Below are 26,390 nucleotides of genomic sequence, written 5' to 3'. Positions count from 1 at the left end.
ATGCACCTGAATGGTTGTTGAGCACCTGAACTTCAGTCACATGACTGTTTGTGGGTGGCTGTTGGAATTCCAAACTGGGTGGTAAGTATCCGTGGGGAGATCCATTGTAACTTTGTATAGTTCAGGGGTAGGCAACCTCGGCTCTTTTATGACTCATGGACTTCAACTCCCAGAATTCCTGAGCCAGCTGGCTCAGGAATTCTGGGAGTTGAAGTCCATGAGTCATAAAAGAGCCGAGTGACTGGTTCTAAGTCGGGGAATGCCTCTATACTTAATGGAAGCAACTTTTGATGTAATGAGAGTGATTGGATCACTTTTTTTTTTACTTGAGTTACTTGAGTAACTCGAAGGTGTTTGCTTTGCCAGCAGTTACGCTTCTTGTGGAAATTATGATACAGGAATGAACTTTAGAGGGGCAATCATATTGTGAGGATCAACAGCCTATTGGGAATAAGACAACTGGATTAAAAGCAAGGAAAAACATGAGGCATCGTGCAATCCACGCTCCCCATCTGGTGAACCTCACAGGGATCTAATGAGATCTAGCTGCCCTTCAGATTTACGGAGGAAAAGAAATGGATATTTTATAAGCCTTGAATTGGGATACTGTCTCAATATAAGAGACAGGCTGGGTTTGGCTGCTCAGCTCTAAGGGTCATTCCACCAGCCCACGAGGTGGAAGAGCTTTCTATTAGGAGAAAGGACTGCACCAGGCAAGGAAAAAGAGAACCAAAATTGGGGTTGTTTTTTGGGGTAGGCTTCCTAAATTTTCTCATCCTATAAATCAAAGGTGGACAACCATGATAACTTTACGATCTGTGGACTTCAACTCCCAGAATTCATAGTAGGCCACTTATAAATTGTCATGACAAAATAATACGGTATGTACCAACCCAGAAAAAAACCAAAAAACTAACATTGGTATACTGGTTAATGAAAAAATTACCAGCCAAGTGGCCATAATGAAACATTTTAAGTTAAAGGAATAAAATTGTATTTAATGCTCTAATTCGATAATTTTTTGTTTTTTTTTCACATTCATATCAAGTTATGAAAAGACACCAGTGTTGCAGTTTTCAGGGGCTGGTTCTCGTTATGAGATCCCCGACTTATGTGCAGAGACATCATTTTTCACTTCTTCTTTTCTACAAAAAGCAACAGGCTACCCACTTCCTTTCTCAGGAAAAAAAAGTTCTTTAAAAGTTATTACTGCTCTGTCTTGCTTGACAGGCTTTGAAGTTCGACCCTCCAACTCTCTGCAAATTATAAAAAAAAAGTTGAATTATTATTTTTTCCATTATAAGAATCAAAATGTGAGGGGCAAGGAGAGAAACAGAGGCACGTGCACTTTTGCATTAACACATTTCATTTTATTTTATTTTTTTTATTTTTTTTAATGTTGGAAGTACCGTACAAAACTTTTCATTTTCTTTTTATCTTACAGTAACAAATTCTGACGCAAATACTGGAGCTTACAATGATGTAATAAACGTTTCTTTCCTTTTTTTTTTTAAAGTGAAGGAGCCTGGAAAGTATGGCTGGAATGATGTGAGGAAGGGAAATAAGAGAGGTGCTTGGTATTATTGCATATATCTAGAATGAGAGAGAAAACACACAACAGAAGAAAACTTTTGCTGCTGGAATCCATTCACTCAAGCTGCCTCTATCCTGCATGGGAGGGACATGCAGATCCAGAGAGGCATATGGCCGTGAACAAAAGAAAAAAAACCCTCCTCCTTGCTAACTGGAAAAGAATGATGAGAATTAATAATAATAATAATTCCATCCTTTACTGGAGGTCAGCAATGACATCAAAAAGGGGCTTTAATAGGAAGACAAAAGGAAAAAAAAGGCAGGCTCAGAACAAAGAGCATTTTGCATGTGCCAGCACGAGACAAAAAAAATCACAAGGGTTATTTCTGATATGAGTTGTACAGACCGAATGGCTTTAAGACCAGCTCTTGGAAATGGAAGCCAGCACTACATAAAAGCAGGCCAGGTAATACAGGTGGACAAAGCCTAGTCGTGAGAATTACCAAGAAGGTCCTCCCCCCACCCATCCCCTACTTCCTTTCGGGCACAAGTGGGAAATGAGTGTATGGCTTTATGCCAAAGAGCACGCAGTCAAGCCACCAGTCTCCAGGTCCATCCAGAAATATGGACAGGTACAGCCCTGAGAAGCAGGACTGGCTGGGGTGCTGAAGCGGAGCCCTGTCAGAAAGGTGTTACACCTGGTCTCACACAGGAAGGCTGAGGGTCTCCAGCATGGCCTGCTAGCCTCTAGCATCAGTGTTCAAAGAAGAGGCAGGCTTTGCGTCCTGGTTAAATGGAGCCACGGGGGAAGGCTGAAGTGTGAGGGCATTTGAATCTGCCTCCATTCCCCCCCCCCGCCACCGCCCATTCAGCAGCAGGTAAAGTGCTTGGCAAGCAAGGCAGATTGAAAGGGTGGGGAGAAGCTTCCAAAGGCTACTACAATGGAGTTTTCTTTTCCTGCTCTCCATTTTTGCATATTTAAGAACAGAAGCAGCTGCATAGGAAGCTAAAACGGATTACTGTCGTATCACTATACACTGGGGAAGGAAGAGAAAGCCGGCACGGGGGGAAAAGAGAGTCACTGCAAAGCAGGCTGAGTTGTGCCAGGGGGATGCCAACATGGATGGATGCAAGGCCAGAGGAGTTCTTAACCATCTCATCTCGCCCTTCCCAGGCAAATCCAGAAGGGAGAAAGCGAGGAAAGGAAATGGTGCTTTCTCCCCAAGTTCTTAGGGATTGACAGCCTGCAGAAGCACCTTTTATTCCCAAGAATTGCTTGTGTGCTGAGATCGTGCCCAGCGGTGTAAGATCCCTAGCACCAAAAAAAACCAAAACACTAGGAGAAAATGAAGAAAGAATTCAAAATGCACCGGCAAATGTAATATATTAGCCTAGAACAGTGATTTTCAGCCTTAACCACTTTAGGATGCATGGACTTCAATTCCCAGAATTCCCCAGCCAGCATGCTGAGTTGAAGTCCAAGTATCTTAACATAGTCAAGATTGAAAAATACCGGCTTAGAGAAACGAGGGTAGGCAGGAAAATGAAGTAGAAGAGGAGAGCCACCGATGAAAAGCAAGATACTGAACCACAGGCATAGTTAACGGTGAACACAAGAAGGAAATCTGAGGGGTTTTGGATCCCGTGGGGCAGTCAAGAAAAGGCAAGCCATTCATCGGAAATTCTGGAAGGGCAGGAAGTGGAAAATGGCAGGGAAGACAAGCGTTCATCTTGGTGGAGGCTGGAAGAGGATCGGGTGTGCCAGTGTGACATTGAGTGAGTCATTGTGCTGCACGAGGGAGGTGTGTTTGTAGTGCAAAACCAACTCCTTAAGCGAGGCGTAGAGGTTGTAAGGTTCTGCAAAGCCGTAGCCTGTTGCTGTCTTGTAAATCACGCAGTGTTTGGTGTCTCCATCAACCCTGCAAGAACAAGAAATTAAGAAATTGATTAAGAATTGTACGTTGCGTCATTACACAATGCACAAGAAAGAAAAAGAACCACATAAACGCAATGAGGGACAACTGGGGGGGGCACAGGAAGAGAGAGAAAGCGGATGCTATCCAAGATGCAGTATTTCGAATAATATTGAACATTTCTTGGAAGAACAGGTAGTCCTCAGTTAACAATCACAACCAGGTCTGGCAACTCTGTCGCTAAGCAATGCGGGCATAAAGTCAAAAATCATGTAACTGCACTGACTTATGATGGCAATTCCGGTCATTAAGGAATCACGGTTGTTAAGTGTGAAATCATACGACTACAACTTGTGGCGAAGGTTCCCTATTGGCTCTACTTGTTGAAAGGTAGCAGTGAAGGCCGCAGATGACAGTCACATGACTATAGGTTGCTGTGTGGAATTGCATGCCGGTTGCGAAGCATCTGACATTCAGTCGTGTGACCGCGGAGACGCCGTGATGGCTGCTAACTTTGAGGACTGGCCATTAAGCCTCCTCATTCAGCACCATCATCACTGCAAATAGTCGCTGAACAGGTGGTTGCCAAGCGAGGACCACCTGCATTGGTTAAACAGAAAAAAAAGGCAAATATTGCATCTAAAGGAAATGCAGGTCACAATTGCCATTTTTGAAAAAGCATTTTGTACCAGGTCCCCAACCTTTCTGGTGGGAAGGGGGAGTGAGGGAATGGTTCTGTGCTAGCAGCGGGCATACATGCCTGCTGCTGGCACAAACGGAGCTTCACGCGCAAGGGTGCTTGCCCACTGGTCATGCAAGTGGAGCTGCATGCGCAAAACATGCTTGCTTACCACTTGCGCAGCCTGATTCCAAACAAGCTACAGCCCGGTACTATGACACACCCTGGGGATTGGGGACCCTTATACTAGGTCAGGGGGAGGCAACCTTGGCTCTTTTATGACTCGTGGACTTCAACTCCCAGAATTCCTGAGCCAGCTGGCTCAGGAATTCTGGGAATTGAAGTCCACGAGTCATAAAAGAGCCAAGGTTGTCTACCCCCATACTAGGTGATAGAGAACAGGTACAATGCCTTTCCCAAGATATAGTTAACAGGTTTTTTTATATCCATGTTTCATTTTTATCCTTGTTAAGGGTTGGAATTATCTGATTAAGATAGGCATCCGTATAGTTTTGCAAAAGAAATAAGTAAATAAATAAATCCGTTTATAGATGGCGCACGCTCCTGGTAATTTATGAAAGTGATTGCCCTGAAAAATAATGAATATTTCTAGGAGTTACAAAGAAGAGCATCTTGGAAGATGCATCCTTTACCCTGCGAGATCAAACAACTTTTAGAGAATATTGACTACATCGGATCAAAGAAACAAATGAAGGCTGCATTTGAGTTTCACCACAACACAGGCACCAACTGATTCAAGTCAGCCGATCAATCAAGTCAGCTGAAATGAATGAAGCCTGGTTTTTAAATGAATTAAAAAAAATACTTTAAGACGACTCACACAACAGAGCAGGCATAGCACCCTCGCTGACTGCTCTCCCGAATCAGAAACGTTCCATCACGTTTGCCCACCAGCATTTCCTCTGCCTGGGTGCGGTTGATCTTGCCTACATACCACGTCCGCTCATCGTGATGGGGCAGCTCTTCTTCATCCTCCATCATGGAGTATTGGCTGCAAGGCAGAGATAAAAGATGAGAACGCAAAGAGGAAGCCTGGCCAGTTTCCCCAAAAGCAGCTCTGTATAGAAAGCTGCCCTTCAAGGGCACCGCCACGGCCACCAGACAATCCCACCGCCTTCTTGCAGTTCAGAGTCCTGAACCGCTGGCACCATCTTGATTTGTGTTAAGACACTTCCTATTGCCGATCCTAAGTATTTTAAGTATCCTATTAAGATACTTCCTATAGAGCGCTATTGGTGGCGCAGTGGTTAAAATGCAGTACTTCAGGCAAACTTTGCCCACGGCCTGGAGTTCAATCCTGACGGGGCTCAAGGTTGACTCAGCCTTCCATCCCTCCGAAGTCAGTAAAATGACCCAAATTGTTGTGGACAATATGCTGATTCTGTAAATTGCTTAGAGGGCTGCAGAGCACTGTGAAGTGATATCTGAGTCTTAAGTGCTATTGCTATTGCCTCTTACCCTCTAATCTCCGCTTTCGAGAGATGAGATATTACTAAGGAATATCCTGCCCTTTTTACAAAGTAGCAATCTCCTTCCTTAAGAGGACAATAGATGTGGACTTCCAGAGCTATGTAAAACGAAAAGATCTAGAGCTCAGCAGTAGTATAAAATTCATTGCCAGGAATTAATAATAAAAGGATCAGATAGCACAACTGGGCAGGGATTCCAGGTTGATCCCTTTGTTTTTTCTTGGGAAGCTGGTATTTATCCTGGGGGACCGATGCACTGACTTGATGTAGATGGAAGGCCATGACTGATTGTAGAACCCATGCCCAATTGTGCTATCCAGGGCTTTTTTTCTCATAGAACGCTCAGAACGGAGTTCCGGCACCTTTTTTGGATGGAACCTTGTAGGGTAGGCAAGGCGGGTTGTATGACATGTGTGAGTTCCAGCACCTTTTTCTTTTACAAAAAAAGCACTGGTGCTATCTGATCCTTTTGTTATTAATTCACGGCAACGGATTTTATACTCCCATTTTTCAAAATCACTCCTGGCAATGCCCGAAAATAACCAAAATGAAAGAAAAAGCAATACCTAAATAATAAATTCATTAAAACCGACACCTCATTTAACTATTCATTTTTGCATTAAGGGGCTAGGTGGTCTGGACAGCTAGATCATAAATAAAGGCTCCCTTGAACAGCTTTGTTTTAATGACTTTTGTGAACATCAAGGGTAACGGGGTCATTCAGATTTCTAATGGAAAAAACTTCTAAATCCAGGACAGCAAAACAGAAATGCCTTGTTCCACCTACACCCCACAATCTCTCACCGGAGCAATTCCTTTCCAATTATTTCCAATTCAAAAGAGCAGGATCCTGCTTTTCCAATTCAAATCAGCAGGATCCAGGATCCAGTTGAAGGAGCTGCTCTTGCAGATATCCAGGTCTCAAGCCAGATTGTTGGGAACCTCCTCTGTTCGTATTCGAAGCACTTGAGAAAGACCAGTTTAAAGGCTTTCCCTGCCCTACAGGTGTCTGAAGCAGAAACAAAATCAGAGGAAGCACGCCTAAAGGTTAATCGCCACTTCTTCTGCCAGATCATCAAGCAACTCCAAGTCCCATCCCAAGGCATGGAGTCCCCCATGGAGGACAGGCTGCCCAAGAGTAGCTGGCATCTGGGCTGATGATGCCCTGTCCCTTTAAGACCTTTCCCCAGTCAGCCCAGCCGCTTAGCAAAGAGCAATTATAACAGCCCTGCAGCAAAGCAGCTGGGTGTGGCATGGTGATGGTTGTGATCATTGTAGTGGAGCAGTTAGTGGTGAAGGGTTGTGGGTTTTGCTATTCTGTATAGGAAACTGAGAGCAACCTGGAATTAAGGAGAACTGTAATTTACTTCTGCCAGTAAGCAGCAGCGGCAAAGCTGGGGAAAGTGTGATAACAAACTGAGACTACTGTTCAAGGATCTGCTGATGTGTGTCCAGGAAGGCTGGAGCGGGCCCTCTGGGGTATGGGAGCCCACTGAATTGGGTATAGACAAAAGGACCCTTTGACAGTCTCCAGCTCAAATAATGAGGCTTTATGGGAGGGATTCTGCCATCATTAGATTTTTTTTCCTTAGGAGGACTGTCACTCCTCACCCCGTTCCTGGATGTTGTGGTTGATGCTGGACCCAAAGGTTGTGATGCTAGAATTCCAAAAGGGGGTCCATACCAACCTACCCATCTAGGCCTTGGTAACATTTCTTTTAACTGGGGATATCAAGATTTGAACTGCTGCAAACAAAATAGCAATAGCACTTAGACATATACCGTTTCAGTGCATTACAGCTCTCTCTAAGCAGCTTAGAGTCAGCCTACTGCCCCCCAACAATCTGGGTCCTCATTTTACCGACCTCAGAAGGATAGAAGGCTGAGTCAACCTTGAGCCAGTGAGAACTGAACTGCCGGCAGTGGGCAGAGTTAGCCTGCAATACTGCATTCTAACCACTGTGCCATCACAGCTCTTATAAATAATAAGCACTTTTCCAATTGGGTTGTCTTCCTGATACAGGAATTAAAGCTAGACTTCCTACAGGACAGATCAGGTTACAGAAGATTGTAAGAAACTCACTGAAGTCTCTGGCACAGAGACCCCTTTTCAATCCCCTACTTGCTGGCTGTTTGTAACTAGACACACCAGAATTTCAATCTGGAACCTTCTGAATGCAGAACAGTCTCCTGTACATGATGAGCCCTCTCAGAGCAGAATAAGAATTGAGCTGCTTACTCCTCAGTTTCACTCTTGATGCCAAGCCATTCATTGATCTTCTTCTGACGAGTTCCCTTCTGGGTCAACCATCTGGAGGCATTAAAAAAAAGGAACAAAAATGGCTCGTTTTTAAACAGCATTTAAGGGACACGCACAAAGCTGTTCTTCTAGGCTACAGCCAAGCCTAGTAACTTAGAATGAAAATGTTGACCACATCAAGGCGGCACTGGTACATAATTATAAAAGGGTAATTATTTGCACCACTCCAATGGGTTGGAAAAATTCTAACCATTAAAAGAACAGTTTTTAAAATTATAATTCAATAACTATTGCAAACTTAGCTGTCCCAAGATCATGTTAATTTAATGTTCTGTTAGCTAACTAGAAAAAAATTACATTTTACAGGCAGGTCATACCCTGAAGATAAGCAAAGCAATCATTGGACAGCTTTCATCATTACCTTTCTTAGGCTTTTAACTATTACAGACTGTGGCAATCAGGTTGAAAGCCTTGCAAGTCTGTACTTGCTTAGGACTGAATTGTGAGAGCAGATGCATTTTACAGAGAGGCCACCAGGGGGCAGCATTATGCTATCAGAATGGCAGCTGGAAATTAAGGTAGTTCTTGATTTGGAACCCAAAATTTCCAGCATAGGTCATGATGGTCATACGTCAAGGCACCCACATGATTGACCCAATTTTATGACATTTTCCGCAACAGTCGTTAAGCAAATGCATCCATTGTTAAGCAAACCCAATCCCTGAAGTGGGGATTTTTTTTTGATGGAAGAAAACACTGGTTTTTAGCAAAAAAACCTTGTAAATTACAGTCATGTGATCTCAATAGGCTTCAAATATCTGCAGATGGGGGCCAGTTGTTGAGTGCCCAAAAGGTGACCACATGTCTCTGTATGTGTGTGTGTGTCCATTATAACTTTGAATCTGGATTTTAAGTGCTTTTGGGGGGGGTGTTCCATTGCAACTTTGACTGGTCGTTAAGTGCTCAGTTGTCAGATGAGGACTACCTGTAGAGAAGTCCAACCCATTTGGCTATGGACGGCAGATTTTAAACCACATTTATGCTTGTGTTTCTAGGATGGTTAGGAAGAGCACTTACACGAGGTATTGGTCACGGAGTTTGCGCAGCTGCAACAAGTCAGGTTTGAGACTGTTCATGCGCTTGTCGATCTCCCGGTTTTCGGAGGCCTGCTGCTTGAGGTCCTGTTCCAGCTTCATCTTGCTGTCATGAATTTCCGTAATGCGAGATTTCAGCTTTTCTGAATTCATCATGATCCTAGGAAGAAAAGACAGGGGACAGGCTGTTAAGAGGAGCAAGGAAAGCTCACAGAGCCTGTTTAGTGAAGTGCTGGCCTAGAAACAGGGAGACTGTGAGTTCTAATCGTGCCTTAGGCATGAAAGTTGACTGGGTGACTTTCGGCCAATCACTAGGAGACTGAGTTCTAGTCCCATCTTAGGGACTAGAAAGCTGAAAACTGACTGGATGACTTGGGCCAATCACCTGGAGACAGTGAGTTCTAATCTCGCTTTAGGAATGAAAGCCGGATCTTATTAAGGAAGCTTTTGTGGATTTTTATTCTAAATTATATGCTAAGGAGAAGATTAATGAAAAAGACATTGATGTATACTTGGAGAATGCTAGCATCCCGGTTCTTACGCAAGCACAAAAGGAGGAGATTAATCAATTGATAACAGAAGAAGAAATTCTTATAGCAATTAAGGAATTGAAGGTGGATAAAGCGCCAGGCACGGATGGTTTGACTGCGGCCTACTACAAAAATTTACAATTGGAGTTGATAAAGCCGTTAAAGGAACTGTTCCAGACAATTCAGAGAGGGGGAAAGGTGCCTCCGTCTTGGAGAACTGCTTTTATCTCTTTGATTCCGAAGGAAGATCAAGATGCTACTCAAGTAAAAAACTATAGACCGATATCACTTTTAAATACAGATTACAAGATATTTGCTAAGGTGTTAGCTAACAGATTGATGAGGGTTCTGCAACAGGTGATTCATGGGGATGAAACTGGGTTTATTAGTGGTAGGCAAATGAAAAATAATGTGAGGCATATAGTTGATGTGATAAGAGTTTTTGGAAAGGAACAACCAGATCCCTGCGGCGCTAATTTTTCTAGATGCTGAAAAAGCTTTTGATCAATTGAATTGGCAATTTTTGATGAAAGTTTTAGATAAAATGAATTTTGGGGATAAATTTTTGCAACCAATTAGGGCATTATATCAAAAACAAACTGCCCGAATAATAGTTAACAATAGTTTGACTGAAGTATGTAATATTGAGAAGGGCACAAGGCAAGGGTGTCCGTTATCACCTTTATTATTTGTGTTAACATTGGAGATATTATTGGTAAAAATACGGAATTCGGAAAGAATTAAGGGTATACAAATTAGAGATCAGGATTATAGACTGAGAGCGTTCGCAGATGATCTGGTTGTTACGGTGACCCAGCCGGAAAACTCTGTTGTGGACCTGATGGAGATAATAATGCAATATGGGAAGGTTTCTGGATTTAAAGTTAATGCACAAAAAACTAAAATTCTGGCCAAAAATATGACAGTATCGCAAAAGGCCCTTTTAGAAGGATTAACTGGATTTGAGATTGCTAAAAGGGTCAAATATTTGGGGGTGTTTTTGTCATCCTCTAATACAAAGTTATATAAAAAGAACTATGAAAAATTATGGGGAAAAATTCAAAAAGAATTGGAGAGCTGGGAAAAACTGCAATTGTCTTTGCTGGGAAGAATTGCAGCAGTGAAAATGAATGTCCTGCCTAAATTTTTATTTTTATTTCAAATGATACCGGTCCTTAAAAAAGATTCTAATTTGGAAGAATGGCAACGGGGTATCAATAAATTTGTTTGGGCAGGGAAAAGGCCACGAGTTAAACTTAAGATTATGCAGGATACTCGTGAAAGAGGTGGTCTTAAAATGCCTAATCTTAAATTATATTATGAAGCTGCTGCGTTATCAGGAATAAGTGATTGGATTAATTTGACACAAGAGAGATTATTAAATCTTGAGGGCCATGACTTGTTATTTGGCTGGCATGCATATTTGTTGTATGATAAGAAGGTAGATAATGTGTTTAAAGTGCATATTTTAAGACAGGCATTGTTGAGAGTGTGGAAGAAGTATAGACATAAGCTAGATTACAAGATGCCGTTGTGGGCAATTCCAAAACACGCAATAGAAAACATAAATGTTGGCTTCAAACATGATGTGACTACGTATAAAGAGATTTTAAGCTTGGAAAGAAATGTCTGGTGTTTGAAGCCGTACAACCTTTTGCGAGATGAGAAGATTGTTCAAACTTGGTTTCAATATACTCAGTTACGGGCCAGGTGGAAAGAAGATCAGAAAATTGGTTTTGCAATGACTGATGAAAATTTGATAAAGCAAATTAGAAATCAGGGTCCAGCACATATCAAACGGATATATCTTGCATTGATAGAAATTGACTCAGAAACAGAACTTGTTAAAGATTGTATGATAAAATGGGCCCAGAATATTCAAGAAGTTATTACAATGGACACGTGGGAAAAGATCTGGGTGAGGAACGTAAAATTCACGCAAGCCCAAAACCTAAGAGAGAACTTTTATAAAATGTTTTATAGATGGCATTTAGATCCTAAAAAGCTTGCAAGTATGTATCCGAATTATCACCCAAAATGCTGGAGGTGTGGTGGCGAAGATGCAACATATTTTCACATATGGTGGACCTGCAAAAAGGTTAAGGCTTTTTGGATAAAAATTTGGTGGAATATGCAGAAGATCTTCAAGCAAAGGATAAAGTTTTGTCCGCAATTGTTTTTGTTGGGTATAATTACAGATGCTACTGTTGTGGACACTAAGTTGATGTTGAATTTAATTACAGCAGCAAGACTTTTAATAGGTCAATATTGGAAGAAGGAGGAACTGCCGACTATAGAAGAATGGACTCTAAAGGTTTCTGACCTGGCGGAAATGGCAAAGATCTCGGCTTATTTGAAGGATCATTCGCAAGAACATTATATTATGGAGTGGAAAAAATGGATTGATTATATCCAGAACAAATATGGGACTAAAAAGTTTCATTTAGCATTTGAATAAGTCTTCCTTTCTTTTTTCTTTTTTCTTTCTTTTTATATGTAATGTTAATATTGCTTGTAGTTATTTTATATGAGCTAGAGAGTGATAGATTTAAGAATTTATTGTTGGTAGCATATGGATGTTTATGATTGTTCTTTGTTTTTATACCTTGTACTTAGCTCTGGGAAGTCGGGGGGGGAGGGGGAAATGGGGGGGAGGGGCAGGGGGGCATAGGTAGGGGTGGGGGGGGATTGTTAAAGATAAAATGTACTCTAAAACTTTTCAATAAAAAAAAAGGAATGAAAGCCAGCTGGGTGACTTGGGGCCAGTTGCCAGGAGACTATGAGTTCTAGTTCTACCTTAGGCACAAAAGCTGGCTTGGTGACTATCAGCTAGTCATTCTCTGTAGCCTAAGCCACATCATAAAGTTGTGTCAAGATAATGATTTAGAAGCTAACCAGCTTGTATAATGTGAGGTGAATGATGTAATGTTAGGAATGACTCAGCAGGAATCTGTATCCCTTTGAGAGCTTGAGTATAAATGGAAGGCCTTGCTGGAGTCTTTCTCTCGTCCGTTTCCTGCTGTAACTGCTGTGTGTTGGGGTTTGCTGTATTACCACATGTATGTATTTTGTTCCTAGTGTGTATTGTAGATAGTGTAATATAAACCACGATTTAATACAAGCCACTGTTTACTGTATTTACTTCTGAGTTACCTCAGCGCAATAAGACCATGCATGCTCTGACAAGTTGTTGTGGGGAACATAGGAGGAGGAAGGAGTATTTAGATATGTTTGCCATCTTGAGTTACTTATAAAGGAATACAGGTGGGGGTAACAATCTAATAAATAAATAACAGCTCTGCTAGCATGGGTGATGGAATGTAATGAGGAGGTGGATCCCCATCAGCAAGGGACTGCATTCCAGAGGAGTAAGAGACAATTTAGCCCAAATATTATGTCTGAGAACAAAAGGGTGAAAATGGCCCCCTGCTTAATAGTTCACAGAATATACAGTATTGTAGAAGCAGATAGTAGAGTATTTAGTCTGGCAAGATTTTGCCTATAGGTATGAAACAATAAGGGATGCGGTGGCTCAGTTGGTTAGGATGCTGAGCTTGTCAATCAGGTCGGCAGTTTGGCGGGTTGAATCCCGAGTGTTGCGTAACAGAGTGAGCGCCTGTTACTTGTCCCAGCTTCTGCCAACCTAGCAGTTCGAAAGCACGTAAAAATGCAAGTAGAAAAATAGGGACCACTATGGTGGGAAGGTAACAGCGTTCTGTGCGCCTTTGGCGTCTAGTCATGCCGGCCACATGACCACAGAGGCGTCCTCGGACAAGCGCTGGCTCTTCGGCTTTGAAACAAAACGACTAGCACACATGTGCGGGGGAACCTTTACCTTTATGAAACAATAAAGAGCTCAGCTTGGAAGAATTATCACATGGCATTCTTGGTTTGGGATTTGACAAGATTGGAATATAGTAAAAATGAGAAATTCTTCCCCACGTTTAGACACAACCACATTGCCTTCTTGACAACACTACAGAAGTGGTTTGTCCCAGCGTTTTTCTGCATTTTTAAATTTTTCCAGTCTCGCTTAACAATTCTGACTGTCCTGCTGAGATTTTTCAAATCAATAAGGGTAGCCCACAATAAAAGCATTTGGAAAGGCCACAGAGCACCAAGAATTGCCTGCAAATTCTAGCTTTTAACTTGACAGCTGGGGAAAATTAAACACATGGGGATTAACCCTATTAACTGTACTTCACTCATTTCAATTAACTGGAAATTGGTGTTTGGGCCCCACCCCCTTTTTTCTGTTGTGAAGATCAGCCCATGGGTGTGTGTGTGTGTGTGTGTGTGTGTGTAAATATTTAGTTTAATTCTGAAAGAGTCTCACCGCTGCACCTCCTTCTCGTTCCCTTCCCTCCGGAAGCGCTCCATGTAGTCCCGGCTGCATTTCTCCTGCGTCTGGCACTGCTCTTCAAAGATCTTGATGGTTTCATTGAAGGCCTCAATGGCCGTCCGTTTCATCTGCAGTTCCTGAGCAGGAGGGAGAAGGAGGGCGATGAAGTCAAGAGGAAGTAATATCTTTGCTGAGGGAGGGAACAAGGAAACCCACAATAAATAAGTAGCAGGGAATCCTCAACGATTGTAATGGAGTGTGCCCAGCACGGCTGTAAATCGTGACAGCCGTAAGGTTGATTTTTGCAGCGGCTGTTAAGCAAACGCTGCGGTTGTTAAGCAAAACGATGGCTTGCTATGGGTACCGTTTTTCCCAAAACCAGAAGTGCAGGTTTTCAGTGAAATTGTTATAAAATGTGGTCATGTGACTGTGGGACGCTGCAAATGATCATAGGTGCTGTCTGGCTGTTGAGTGCCTGAAGTTCGGTCACATGACTGCAGGTGGCGGTGGTGGTGGCACTGTTGTAACTGTGAATCCAGGTTGTAAGGACTCCCTAGTACAGAGGTCTCCATCCTTTCCGGGCTCAAGGCCCGGAGGGAAGGAGAACAGCTTCAAAATTGGTGTGAGCACATGCGAGGCCACGGACACTGGTGCGGCACTAGCAGCCCTGTTCACACATGCGGCACGTGCTGGCACCGGGTGTTCTGTACCAGCCTACTACCGGCCCTGCAGATAAGGCAGGGACAACCCCTTTACAAGAAGGCAAGAGGCTGGAACTAAGCCTGCCAAATTTATGGACACAAAAGCAAACAGCAAAAACAAGACACGAACCATGAAACAGGAGCTATTCAAACGGTTGCCTTCAGCAAACCAGCCCTCCCACGCATTCCCCTTTTAAACAGTTCAGGGCGTGGCTTCTCTCTGCCTCCTTCCGAGGTGCCCCATTGCCTTCCTCTGTTTACTCCTGATTGACTGCCTCCTGCGTCGGGCGTCCTTGAACAGGGCCAGCTGTGGGTCATCTTCATCCACGCTGTCAGGCTCACACAGCTGGGTCTGCGTCGTAACCAGGTGGGAGGGGCCTGGCTGAGGGCTCTCATCAGCAAGCTCTCCAACACCCTCAGCAACCTCTCCAACACCCCCCTCCTCCTCCTCTGAATCGTCCGACCCAACTGCCGAACCCACAGGCTGACCCTGAATCACAACACCGTGCACATGCACGAATGGTCGTGCATCCCCCATGGCGGCTAGCAGCCCATTCACGCAAACGGGCTGCGGACACCCGCCCCGTGCTAGCATCTCCTTTCGCGCATGTGCACATGTGCAAACAGGGCAGCGGGCGCTAGCATGAGTTGGGGGGGGAAATGCCGCAGAGCATAGGTTGGGGACCCCTTCCCTATTAGGTCCATCGTAAGCATTCTAAGTTCTAGACCGGGAGGCCATGAAAGCGGCAGGTGAGCGTGTAGTTCCACTTGTGCATGCAGTGGGCGGGTGAGCCTGTCACTTGTGCAAATGGAGCTGCGTGCTCACCCGCCGCTCCTGTGGAACTATCCTCTCTCCCCCATCCCCCACCGGTCTGCAACACCAGAAAGGTTGGAGACCGCTGTTCTAGATGCTTGATTAGGCTGTAAGTCCAGGACTACTTGTAGTCTTCGAAGAAGATTTTAAAGTGGGCAGGCTAAGTACCTGCGAGGTGCGTGTGTATTCTTCGTACAGAAGGTCGTACTCGCGACTCTTGTCCTGGTACTGCTGGTGATAGACTTTCAGCTGCTCCCCAACCGCTTCCACGCTGTCCTCCTTCACTACCTGGTCCTGCCAAAACAGAACAAAGAATTAAGATCCAGCATGATCATTACCATCCCTGAAATGATATGAGAGAGGTTCATAGGGAGCATCCTCTCCGAAAGCAAGACACTGCAAAATAGTTTGCCAAGTTTCTCTTTAAAGAAAGAAACCCTCCTTAAAACAGTTAGCTTAACTGCTCTGGGAAAAGCAGAGTTGGCAACTTTCTGTAATTTAACCTTCCTGGGTTTTAACATTCTTGGCTCCTCTTTAGTTCGGAGAAAGCCACTTTTCCCTTCTTTGTTCCAACAGTGAATTGCTTGCATATTCCTCCCTTTCCATGTTCTTTTGGATAAATTAGTGAGGCCAGCAGACCAATTCCTTCATTGATTAATTGAAGATTAATGTCTGGTCACCCAAGAAAAGCCTTTTCAAGTCTGCTGCCTTCCAAATGTAGGGATAATGGAAATAGTTACACATTATACCTCCAGGTTGCCGGGACAGCAAGCATCTAAGATTGCCATGGTTAATTGCTGCCAAATGTCATTTTCTGATATATTACTTAGTCTAAATCCATTTTTTAAATTTAACAGCTCTAGCAGTTGAGGTACCTAGCTCAGCATTCTCTTTCCAAAGAGAAGGCAGTGAGGGCGGTAAAAAAAGAGCACAGGGAAGCACATAAATCTAGGAAGCAATTCTTTTCCCTTCACGTTGCTTCTTCTGCACAATTAGTTTACAAAGACAGACTGCTGCTGGATATGGAGGCTTTGCTCAGCGACCTCAGCTTGTTGATAGGAAAATTCCCCTATGAATTTGCCTAATCTTTGGATCGTAAATCCAGCCCTGAGTCCTGTTTGGACCATAGGCCAGCTGTATGCTCCAATGGGCTGCACAACAAACAGAAGATGGAGGTAGTTATCTTCCACGTGAGTTCTTAATATCCAGCATCAGACTGCTTCTTGAGGAAGACATTTCACTCAGCAATCATAAGCAACATCTCTACCCACTTCAGATCAGTTGAGTTCCTTCCATTCAGGAAGTGCTCAGGTCATTTGGCATCCTGTTTCTGACGGAGGCCCGCTCTGTTGGTGCACAGTGAGTAACAACCGCATCTCACCTGCTGGTACTTGGAGATTGGGTACAGTAACCGAGTGTCCAGCTTGGCATTGTACTGGGCCAGGGACTCGTGCCGGTAGTGGTTGATGAGTTCCACCACAGAGCCAAAGGTCAGCGGCTCTGAGAAGCCATATTTGCCTTCCCGGTGGAAAATCTTGATCAGTTTGTTGTTTCCCCCTTTCCTGTCAAGAGAGAGAGAGGACCTGCCATTTGGCCCAACAAAGCTTGGAAGCGAGACGCCGCCCATCTGACTCGTCTCGTGTCTGGGCCCTCATCCTCTCTAAAGCCCAAACCCAGAGAAGAGACAGTGAGAGGCGGTCCAATCCTCTATTAAGGTAAAGGTAAAGGTTCCCCCGCACATGCGTGCTAGTCGTTTCCAACTCTAGGGGCCGGTGCTCATCTCCATTTCCAAGCCAGCGCTTGTCCGAGGACGTCTCCGTGGTCATGTGGTCATGTGGCCGGCATGACTAGACGTCAAAGGCGCACGGAACGCTGTTACCTTCCCACTGTAGTGGTCCCTATTTTTCTACTTGCATTTTTTTTATTTAAAAGTTTTAAAATACATTTTCACATACAAGGAAAAAACTCCCTCCTCCCCCTCCCCTCTCTCCCACCCTCCCCTCCCCTCCCCCCTCCCGGACTTCCCAGAGCTGAATACAGGGTATAACAATGCAAACATAAGCTAGAATATGCTAACAACAAAAATAAAACATTATTTTTTCCCACTTTGACTCTCCATAATCATAATATTAAGAAAATAATAACTAATAATACATCATAAAAATCCACTAACTATTCAAATACTAAATGAAACTTTTTAGTCCCATATTTATTCTGAATATATTCAATCCACCTTCTCCATTCCACAATATATCTCTGTTGCGATTGTTCTTTCAAATATGCAGAAATCTTTGCCATTTCCGCCAAGTTAGAAACTTTCAGAGTCCATTCTTCTATAGTCGGCAATTCCTCCTTCTTCCAATATTGTGCTACTAAAAGTCTCGCCGCCGTAATTAAATTCAACATCAATTTAATTTCTATAACAGTAAAATCTGTAACAATACCCAACAAAAACAACTGTGGAGAAAACCTTATCTACACTTCTTCTTTCAAGAGGCTTGTTTGACCACAAGTCCCTTTCTCAGAAGTTGGAAGGCTCACTCCAAACCTTGCACCCACAGAGATCAACCTATACCCCAGTTTGATTAGATCCAATATGTTTGCAGAGGTGATTCACACAAGCTAGCCAACTCCTTGTGTTTGAACTTTGCTGCAAACTAATGAACATTAATTAAAAATATATTAACCACCTAGAACTTTAAGGTAAAGGTAAAGGTTCCCCCGCACATGCGTGCTAGTCATTTCCAACTCTAGGGGCCGGTGCTCATCTCTGTTTTAAAGCCGAAGAGCCAGCGCTTGTCCGAGGATGCCTCCGTGGTCATGTGGCCGGCATGACTAGACGCCAAAGGCGCACAGAACGCTGTTACCTTCCCACCGTAGTGGTCCCTATTTTTCTACTTGCATTTTTACGTGCTTTCGAACTGCTAGGTTGGCAGAAGCTGGGACGAGTAACAGGCGCTCACTCTGCTACGCGGCACTCGGGATTCGACCCGCCAAACTGCCGACCATCTGATCGACAAGCTCAGTGTCCTAACCCACTGAGCCACCGCGTCCCTCAGATCCTCTATTGCTTACACCCAATGGACAGAATCTTGCCAAACTAAAGCTATCACTTTCTAACCTGCTAGATCAGACATGTCAAACTCGCGGCGTCACGTGACATCACGCGACATATCGGAGCTTTCCCCCCATTGCCGGCAATGGGGTGGGCGCGGTTTACTGGTGACGCGTCCGGCCCACGGGCCGGCAGTTTGACACCCCTGCACTAGATATATTTTGAGAGATTCTAGGGTGTGGCTACCCTAAACCTCTTCCCCCTGTTTTCTTCCTTCTAGTTTGGAACTATGCAATTTCTTAAGCCAGGATTTATCTGGGAAAGCTCTGTGTCCCGGTTCCCCCCCTCCCGCCCCTGTCCCCCCCACACTGCTCTTCCAGGTGCATATTCCATCCACACCAGCCCTCCAACCAAGTTAAACTGGGGCTCACCGGAGAGTCAGTGTATATTCACCCTGGATCTTGCTAGAAGCGTCCCTCACCAGGAAGGTACCGTCAGGAGTGTCTCGGAGCTTTTCATTCACTTCCTCTCTGAAAAAGAGGCAGGAAGATTCAGATGGTTTCAATATTTACAGCCTCCATACACACAAGCGTATACAAGCATGGTGGGAGGAGCCCCTGTAAGCGCCAGGCCTCCTCTGGAAAGCTATTCTCTCAACCAGAGTAATTTGCTGAACATGGGTGGCCGCATCTATTTGTAACGTGTGTTTGTTTATACAATACAAAGGCAGACCAACTGAAAGAAAAGTAAAGAAAGAAAGAAAGAAAGAAAGAGAGACAGAGAGAAAAGGAAAAAAAGAAAAAGAAAGAAAGAAACACCGGTCTTCTTGCATTCTCTCTACTCTGTCTGCTCTATTTAGTTCCCTGATACTCTCTATGTGAGAACAGAGGGGAAGGGAATGGGTGTGAATGGCTAGCCATAAGCCAGGAGAAATGGAAAATAACATGGCTTGTTTTGAAGGCACCAAGAATTGTAGGTAAGTCTTGGGAGAAAGGGAAGGAAAGTTCAAATTCCCTCTTTGCACAAGAAAAGAATATGGCGGCATCATGTCTCAGAAGGAATTCACAGAATAAGCCTCAAATGATTGTGTTTGTGTGTGTTTGCACTGCACATACACACACACACACCCCAAACCACCTGGAACCGCCATTTAGTTGCTGTTTGATATTCATCTTCCCAATATTCTCCTAAGAGCCAATCCCCTCTGATTTTATTTTATCCTCACAACAGCCCCACAAGGTAAGTTGGGTGGAGAGACAGGGACTGGTGCAACAAGCTTTGTATGGAGCCACGTTCTGCAATATTGTTCTTCAAATGCTACTTCCAGCCCTGGCTTTCCAGGAGCGAGATCTTCTCTACTCAATTCTTCCTCAGTCCCAAGGAAATGGCAAGTGGGACAAAGAATACCAGGCACCTTAATTGCCAAGGAGCACCTGACTCTCAAAATCCACAAGGTGGTGTTACTTTCTGCAAGGATCCAAATGGTTCAGACAAACATTTGTCTGAAATGGTATAGGGCCGTGGTGGCGAACCTATGGCACGCGTGCTACAGGTGGCACGCAGAGCCCTCTCTGTAGGCACGCGCGCCGTCATCCCAGTCCTAGGCCTTCAGCTGGGTTTTATAAAACCTTTTCCCTTTAGGCCTCTGCCACCGTGTGCAAAAAAAAAAGAAGGTTCAATCAATCAATCAATTTAAACTTCTCGCAGAAAAAAAAAGATCTCGCAAAGTTGGAATTGATTGGTTGAACTTTTTAGTCCCACCCACTCTGCCGTTACCACCGCGGCCACGCCCACCCAATGGGCCACGCCCATCCGGCAATACGTAAGCGGGTTTTGGGTTGCAGTTTGGGCACTCGGGTCTCTAAAAGGTTCACCATCACTGGTATAGGGTCTCCTGCTTGAGCAGGGGGTTGGACTAGAAGACCCCCGAGGTCTCTTCCAACTCTATTATTCTATGTTCTAAATTTCTTCTTTTAAACAGTTTCCTAAAAATAACTCGGAGGTGTCATTTTTGACAGAAGAAAGACTGGCAAGACCTACATGTGTTTCTCCGAAAATAAGCCCCACCCCCCAAATAAGCCCCAGTTAAAGATTGTCAGCCAGATGCATTTAGTGCCATATTTCCCTGAAAATAAGACCTACCTGGAAAATAAGTCCTAATGCGTCTTTAGGAGCAAAAATTAAAATAAGACCTCGTCTTATTTTCGGGGAAACATGGTAGTTCATTTATAATTGAATTAACTACTGAATAGTTTATCAACAGATCGAGGAAAGTCTCAGCAAACTCTTCTGTTGCACTTCCAGAGAGTCCCATTCTGAGCCAACTGTTCCTCCCACCTACTCCCCATGCTCGATTCTAGCTGACTTGGGTCCCCCTTTACCTGGAGATGTCTCCCCAGTACCACTCTGCATCCTGCAGGGTTGTGCCATTCCCGTTGGCTAGAGAGGCTGCTGCAGGTTTCGCTTTGGGTGGCTTCGGAGGCAGAGCTGGAAAAGAGAAGACCAGGTTGGCTGAAAGGGAGGCACCCTTCAACCCTGTGCTGGAGGACCACCATGCTCTTTGAAAAGGAGCATGGAGACCCAATGGTGTCTGTTAGATAGATGACTATGGCCTAACTGGTTGGGTTGGCAATATATATAAACTATGATTGTATTGTAATAGAAACTGTATTGTATCACTTTAAATGTGTGATTGGCCAACGCTATTTTTCCAACGGCCATAAGAGGGAGCTAGAGACATAGCTTCTTTCTCTCTGTGTTATTCTCTCTGTTACGTTTGCTGTTACTTGCTGATTTTTGTGGTTTGTGGGTTTGCTACTGTTTGCTGAACCTGAAGAACTGTGTGTTGACTTACGGACTGGTAAGAAGACTCTGTATTGGATAATCCTTGGACTATTGTTATTTGCTATCATCTCTTTTACTCGTGTATGACCTGGACTGATTTTCTCTTGGACTGTGCTATTGTATTATTCCACAAGTAAAACTTTTACACACCTCAGTGTATCTGTGTGGTTGCTGCGTAAACTTTTTTTTTAATTGAAAAGTTTTACAAAATTTTTAATAATAAAACCCCCCTCCCCATCAACCCTCCCCCCTTCCCTCCCCCCCCCCGGACTTCCCAAAGCAGAATACAGGGTATTACCTATAGCAATCTTATGCAAACATATGCTAAATATCTATTACGTTAACAAACCTTCCACCCTTTAACTCCCTTATAACAAAACTAATTATAACACTTCTATAATTGTAAAAATTATTCATATGCTATTTGAAACTTTTTAGTCCCATATTTGTTCTGAATATAATCAGTCCGTCTTTTCCATTCCAAAATATATTTTTCTTGTGACTGTTCTTTCAAATATGCTGAAACTTTTGCCATTTCAGCTACGTCCATTACTTTAAGTATCCATTGTTCTATTCTAGGTAAATCTTCTTTCTTCCAATGTTGCGCCACAAACAGTCTGGCTGCCGTTATTAAGTGTAACATTAATTTAGTTTCTATAACAGTACAATCCGAAATAATCCCCAATAAGAATAGCTGCGGAGTAAATCTTATTTTTTCCTTAAAGACTTTCTGAAAAATCCACCATATTTTTATCCAAAAGGCTTTAACATTTTTACATGTCCACCATATGTGATAATAAGTTGCCTCTTCACTACCACATCTCCAACACTTAGGTGGTTGATTTGGATACATACATGCTCACTTTTTAGGATCTAAATGCCATCTATAAAACATCTTGTAAAAATTCTCTCTTAGGTTTTGTGCTTGTGTACATTTTACATTTGTAACCCAATTTTTTTCCCAAGTATCCATCATTATGGGCTCTTGAATATTCTGAGCCCATTTTATCATGCAATCTTTAACTAACTCCAATTCTGAATCAATCTCTATAAGAGCATTATATAACCTTTTTATATGCGATTGACTTTGATCTCTAATTTGCTTTATCAAATTTTCATCAGCTTTTACTATACCAATTTTCTGGTCTTCCATCCATCTAGCTTGTAATTGTATAAACTGAAACCAAGTCTGTACTATCTTATCTTCCTTTAAAACATTTAAAGGTTTCAGTTTCAGCTGCTGCGTAAACTTGACTGCTCTCAGTATCCTCTTTTTCTGTGCAAGCTCTTGTTAGCTCAAGAGGTACTCTGCACATCCTTATCATTGGTTATGAGCCCAGTGACATACTGAGAGCCAGTGTACGCAGTACCATATTAAGACAGCTGAGTTTGTGTTATCTGTTCAACTGAAAATGGCACAAGAACAGTAAACAAGTATCTCCTGGATAACCCGGTTAGATGGAACAAACTACGTTTCCTGGTCCACGAAATGTTGCCTGCTCCTGCGCAAGGAAGGACTATTGGCTGTAGTTGATGATCCACCGAACGTGACTGCTTGGGATCCAGCAGATGAGGAGGATGCAAAGAAGATAGCTAAATTTAACCAAGATAACGAAAGAGCTCTTTGCATAATTGGACTAACACTGAATGACCAGCAGCTTGTCCATATTCGTGGTGAGGAGTCTACTGCTAGGTGTTGGGACACTTTGAGACGAATTTATGTTCGTGATAGTGTGGTTGCACATATACACCTTACACGTAAACTGTTTAGGGCTCGTCTTCTGAAAGGTGGAGATATGTTAGCTCACTTGGCATTTATGAAGAAAATAAGTAAAACTTTTACACACCTCAGTGTATCTGTGTGGTTGCTGCGTAAACTTGACTACTCTCAGTATCCTCTTTTTCTGTGCAATCTCGTTAGCTCAAGAGGTACTCTGCACATCCTTATCAGTGTCTCATCAAGAAAGTCCTCCCATTCCTCTCAATTATAGGCAGAAGAGTCATCCCACCCTGGAGGGGTTTAATGAACTAGGGACCTGGCCATTCAGCTTTGGCGTACACTTACACTCTTTCTAGCCTTCCTCAACCTGTTGCTCTCCAGATGTGTTGATCTTCAACTTCCTAGCCAACTAGTTCAGTACATCTGGAGGAATCGCTAGGGAAGGCTGCTGCCATGTTCCAACTACATCCACTTGCCTCCTTGGCCAAGCATCCCATCCTCACAATCTTCTCCTGCATCATACACAAAGACACAAGGGTTTCCTACCTGGAGGGGGAAGATCTGGCTCAGTGTCCTTGGTCTGCAGAAGGGTCTCCAGGAAGAGGGTTGGAAAGTCAGGTGTTGTCTCAGAGCTGCGGTAGGAAAAGGACAATGTTATGCATCGGAGGTACATGGGGATAGCAGCTTAGCACCTCGGCTATTGAAAGGAATTCAGACCCTGAGTTCCTCACTCTGGGAAAATAATTTCTGAGCATAAAGGCTTTCCTCTTTCATTGACAGAGAATATTTGGTAAGCTGAGGGTTGAAATGAAGGGTCCTTGGTGCTCTCTGAGCTTGGTTGTTTTCTTGCAGGCTTTTTATTACCAGACTAAGTAACATCATCAGTGCCTTTCATGCCAGAAACTGCCATCCATCTGACCCCATGCAAAACCTGATTTCTGACTGGAAATCCAAACAGAATCTAAATCAAATAAAGAAGAATATTTGCTGCTCAGGGTTTGAAGTGAAGAGTCCTGGGCGCTCTCTAAGGGCTGTTTTCTGGCAGACCTTCCATTACCCAAACTAGGTAACATCATCAGCACTTATTGGATAATGAAATGTCTGCAAAAAAAACAAAAAAACAGCTACACTCAGAGAACACCAAGGACCGCTCAGAATCCAAAGCCATGGATTAAACATGACATCCTCAGCATAGAATTGGGACAACAAGGACCATCTAATCCTACCCTTGGCAATGTGCTCCAAACCAACTAAACCAGGGGTCTTCAAACTTGGCCCTTTTATGACTCGTAGACTTCAACTCCCAGAATTCCTCAGCCAGGCACACTGGCTGAGGAATTCTGGGAGTTGAAGTCTACAAGTCACAAAAGGGCCAAGTTTGAAGAGCCCTGAACTAAACAATGTGGATAACCATGGCAGCCCAGCATCTTCTTACAAGCTTCCAGAGATGGAGAATCCACAACCTCCGTAGGCCCACCTGTTCCACTGTTGTAGAGGTCTTTGTTCTCTTCTCTCCTCTAAAAAAGACCACCCCATTCCATCCTCTCTTTGTTTTTATTAAATTTGTATGCCATTCACCTTGCTATCCAAAGTGACTCTTACAATGCAAAAAAAGAAGAAATAGAACTATAAAAGAACTATAAATACAGGAAGCATTAAAATTACAAAAATTAAATACACTTTAGTTCTATTTTAAACAAGGATTGGCCACCTCTTGCCCTGCGGCCTTCCAAAAGTACTTCCAGCCCCCTGTTGTATTTTCAGGAATGCTGATAAAAGGGAGAATCCTTGCCCCCAAGGCAGAGGGGGATTTGGGGCTGTTAGGCATATGGTGATAGCCTACATAGTTGGGTTGAAAATATATAAACTGTGATGTTGTGACTTTAAGATGTTAATTGGCCAATGGGTGTGTAAGTGTTCTCATGGCCATAAGAGGGAGCTAGGAACGTAGCTTCTTTCTCTCTCTGAATTCACTGCTCTCTCTACTATTGCTGTTTTGCTGTACTGTTGGTTTACTACTGTGATAAACCTGAACAACTGTGTATTGTCCTCTGGACCGGTAAGACGACTTTGAATTTGGAATACTCCTTGGACTGTTAATATTGTGTATGACCTGGACTGTTTATTTTTGACCGTGCATTTTTGTTTTTACACCACCTCAACAGTAAAATACTTTCTGTTTTCACAACTCAGTGTATTCTTGTGGTTACTGTGTGACTCTTACTGCTCTCAGTACCCTTCCTGGTCTGTGCATCTCCTTGGTAGCACAAGGAGACCTCTGCACAACAATTCCTTACAGGGGCCACCCACCTGGCAGCTGCAGGGAGCCGAAGGAGCAGAACCCCAAAGATCTCACTCAGGGTCCGAGGCAACAATCCGTTGCTTTCAGCTTGTTCAGCCACCTTGGAAAAGTGCCGGAGCAGGAACTGGAAAGTGAGAAGGTGTGGCAGAGGCATGGCTGGAGACTCCAACACCGAAAGCAGCTGCTTTTGACAAAGCTCTGTTTGGGTAACATCTACAGAGGAACAGGAGTCGGTTTCCGAAAGAAAAAGAGAGCGAGGCTTGAGAATCTGTGCATCTTTGCACCAAAAGGCCGGGCATACAGAAACATGTCTATGTCTGCTAGGAAGACCGAGGAAACAGGCACTCCTTACATACCTAGAACCTCACCAAGCGTTCAAATTCAATCCTGGGAGAAGAAACCATGGAATAAGAATAAGATCTTGAGGGAATCCAGAAATTACAGGGCAAATTACTGTGGGGTGTTTTGAGAAAACAAAGGCTGAAGCAAAGACAGAGAAGCAGGATATGATGTCAATCCTGCTGACTGATCAGCTCTTTGGCTTCTCCCGCCTCTGAGATGTTTTTATTAGGGAACTTTTAAGAGCTGATGCCTGGATTGATTGGCTGATTGTGTCTTTTCTTCTCAGCCATTTCTTGTCTATGTTGTGTATTTTGCACTGTAAGCTTACATGCCAGGACGGATATCTTTCTTACCGATTTTACATAAGCTGTGCTGGTACAATGCGGGCAAAAAGGATTTAAGTCAGTGTTTATTGTTTATTTTTATTTTTTTTAAAAAAGGCTCTGTTCTGCCAGTCCCATACTTCCTGGTCTTTGTCCCAGCTTGCAAGCGGTTTGTGCCTCTCTCCTCCCTAATCTCCTTCCTTTCCCTAAAAAAACCTCTTCTCACCTTGGAGCACTCGTAAGATTTCACCCTGCACACAAGGGGGTACCACAGGGGTTGGCAGATCTTGCAGGTAGCTCTTGAGAGCGTCGCCCAGGGAATGCACATCTAAGACCTCCAAATCGCCAGTCACAGCCCAGTCTGCAGGGACAGAAACAGTGAGAGAGAAAAGGGATTTCTTCCTGGAAGCAACTCAGAAGCTGACCCTGGTTCATTCTGGCTGGGTTT

General features: G+C 43.7%; 1 protein-coding gene across 5 annotated transcripts in view; it reads right to left on the bottom strand.

Moving 5' to 3' along the window:
* Positions 1 to 970: 970 nt before the first annotated feature.
* The window catches only part of PIK3R2 (phosphoinositide-3-kinase regulatory subunit 2), a 41,055-nt gene continuing 15,635 nt past the window's right edge, over positions 971 to 26,390 (bottom strand). For 4 of the 5 annotated variants that reach the window (XM_081314662.1, XM_081314663.1, XM_081314666.1 and 1 more), the window contains 12 exons: positions 26,169 to 26,303; positions 25,286 to 25,490; positions 23,522 to 23,607; positions 20,793 to 20,898; positions 18,843 to 18,941; positions 16,738 to 16,918; positions 15,525 to 15,650; positions 13,836 to 13,978; positions 8,953 to 9,129; positions 7,855 to 7,926; positions 4,967 to 5,137; positions 971 to 3,452 (listed from right to left, as the gene is read on the bottom strand). In XM_081314662.1, the coding sequence (XP_081170788.1) occupies positions 3,260 to 3,452; positions 4,967 to 5,137; positions 7,855 to 7,926; positions 8,953 to 9,129; positions 13,836 to 13,978; positions 15,525 to 15,650; positions 16,738 to 16,918; positions 18,843 to 18,941; positions 20,793 to 20,898; positions 23,522 to 23,607; positions 25,286 to 25,490; positions 26,169 to 26,303 (1,694 nt within the window). In that variant the 3' untranslated portion in view covers positions 971 to 3,259. Of the gene's footprint in view, positions 3,453 to 3,908; positions 4,047 to 4,966; positions 5,138 to 7,854; positions 7,927 to 8,952; positions 9,130 to 13,835; positions 13,979 to 15,524; positions 15,651 to 16,737; positions 16,919 to 18,842; positions 18,942 to 20,792; positions 20,899 to 23,521; positions 23,608 to 25,285; positions 25,491 to 26,168; positions 26,304 to 26,390 lie in introns of those variants that run through there. The other variant, XM_081314664.1, reaches the window with a different exon arrangement.

This window comes from Vipera berus (genome assembly GCF_964194415.1).
Source record: "Vipera berus genome assembly, chromosome: 1".
Lineage (NCBI taxonomy): Eukaryota > Metazoa > Chordata > Lepidosauria > Squamata > Viperidae > Vipera > Vipera berus.
This window is presented reverse-complemented; position numbering and strand designations above follow the sequence as displayed.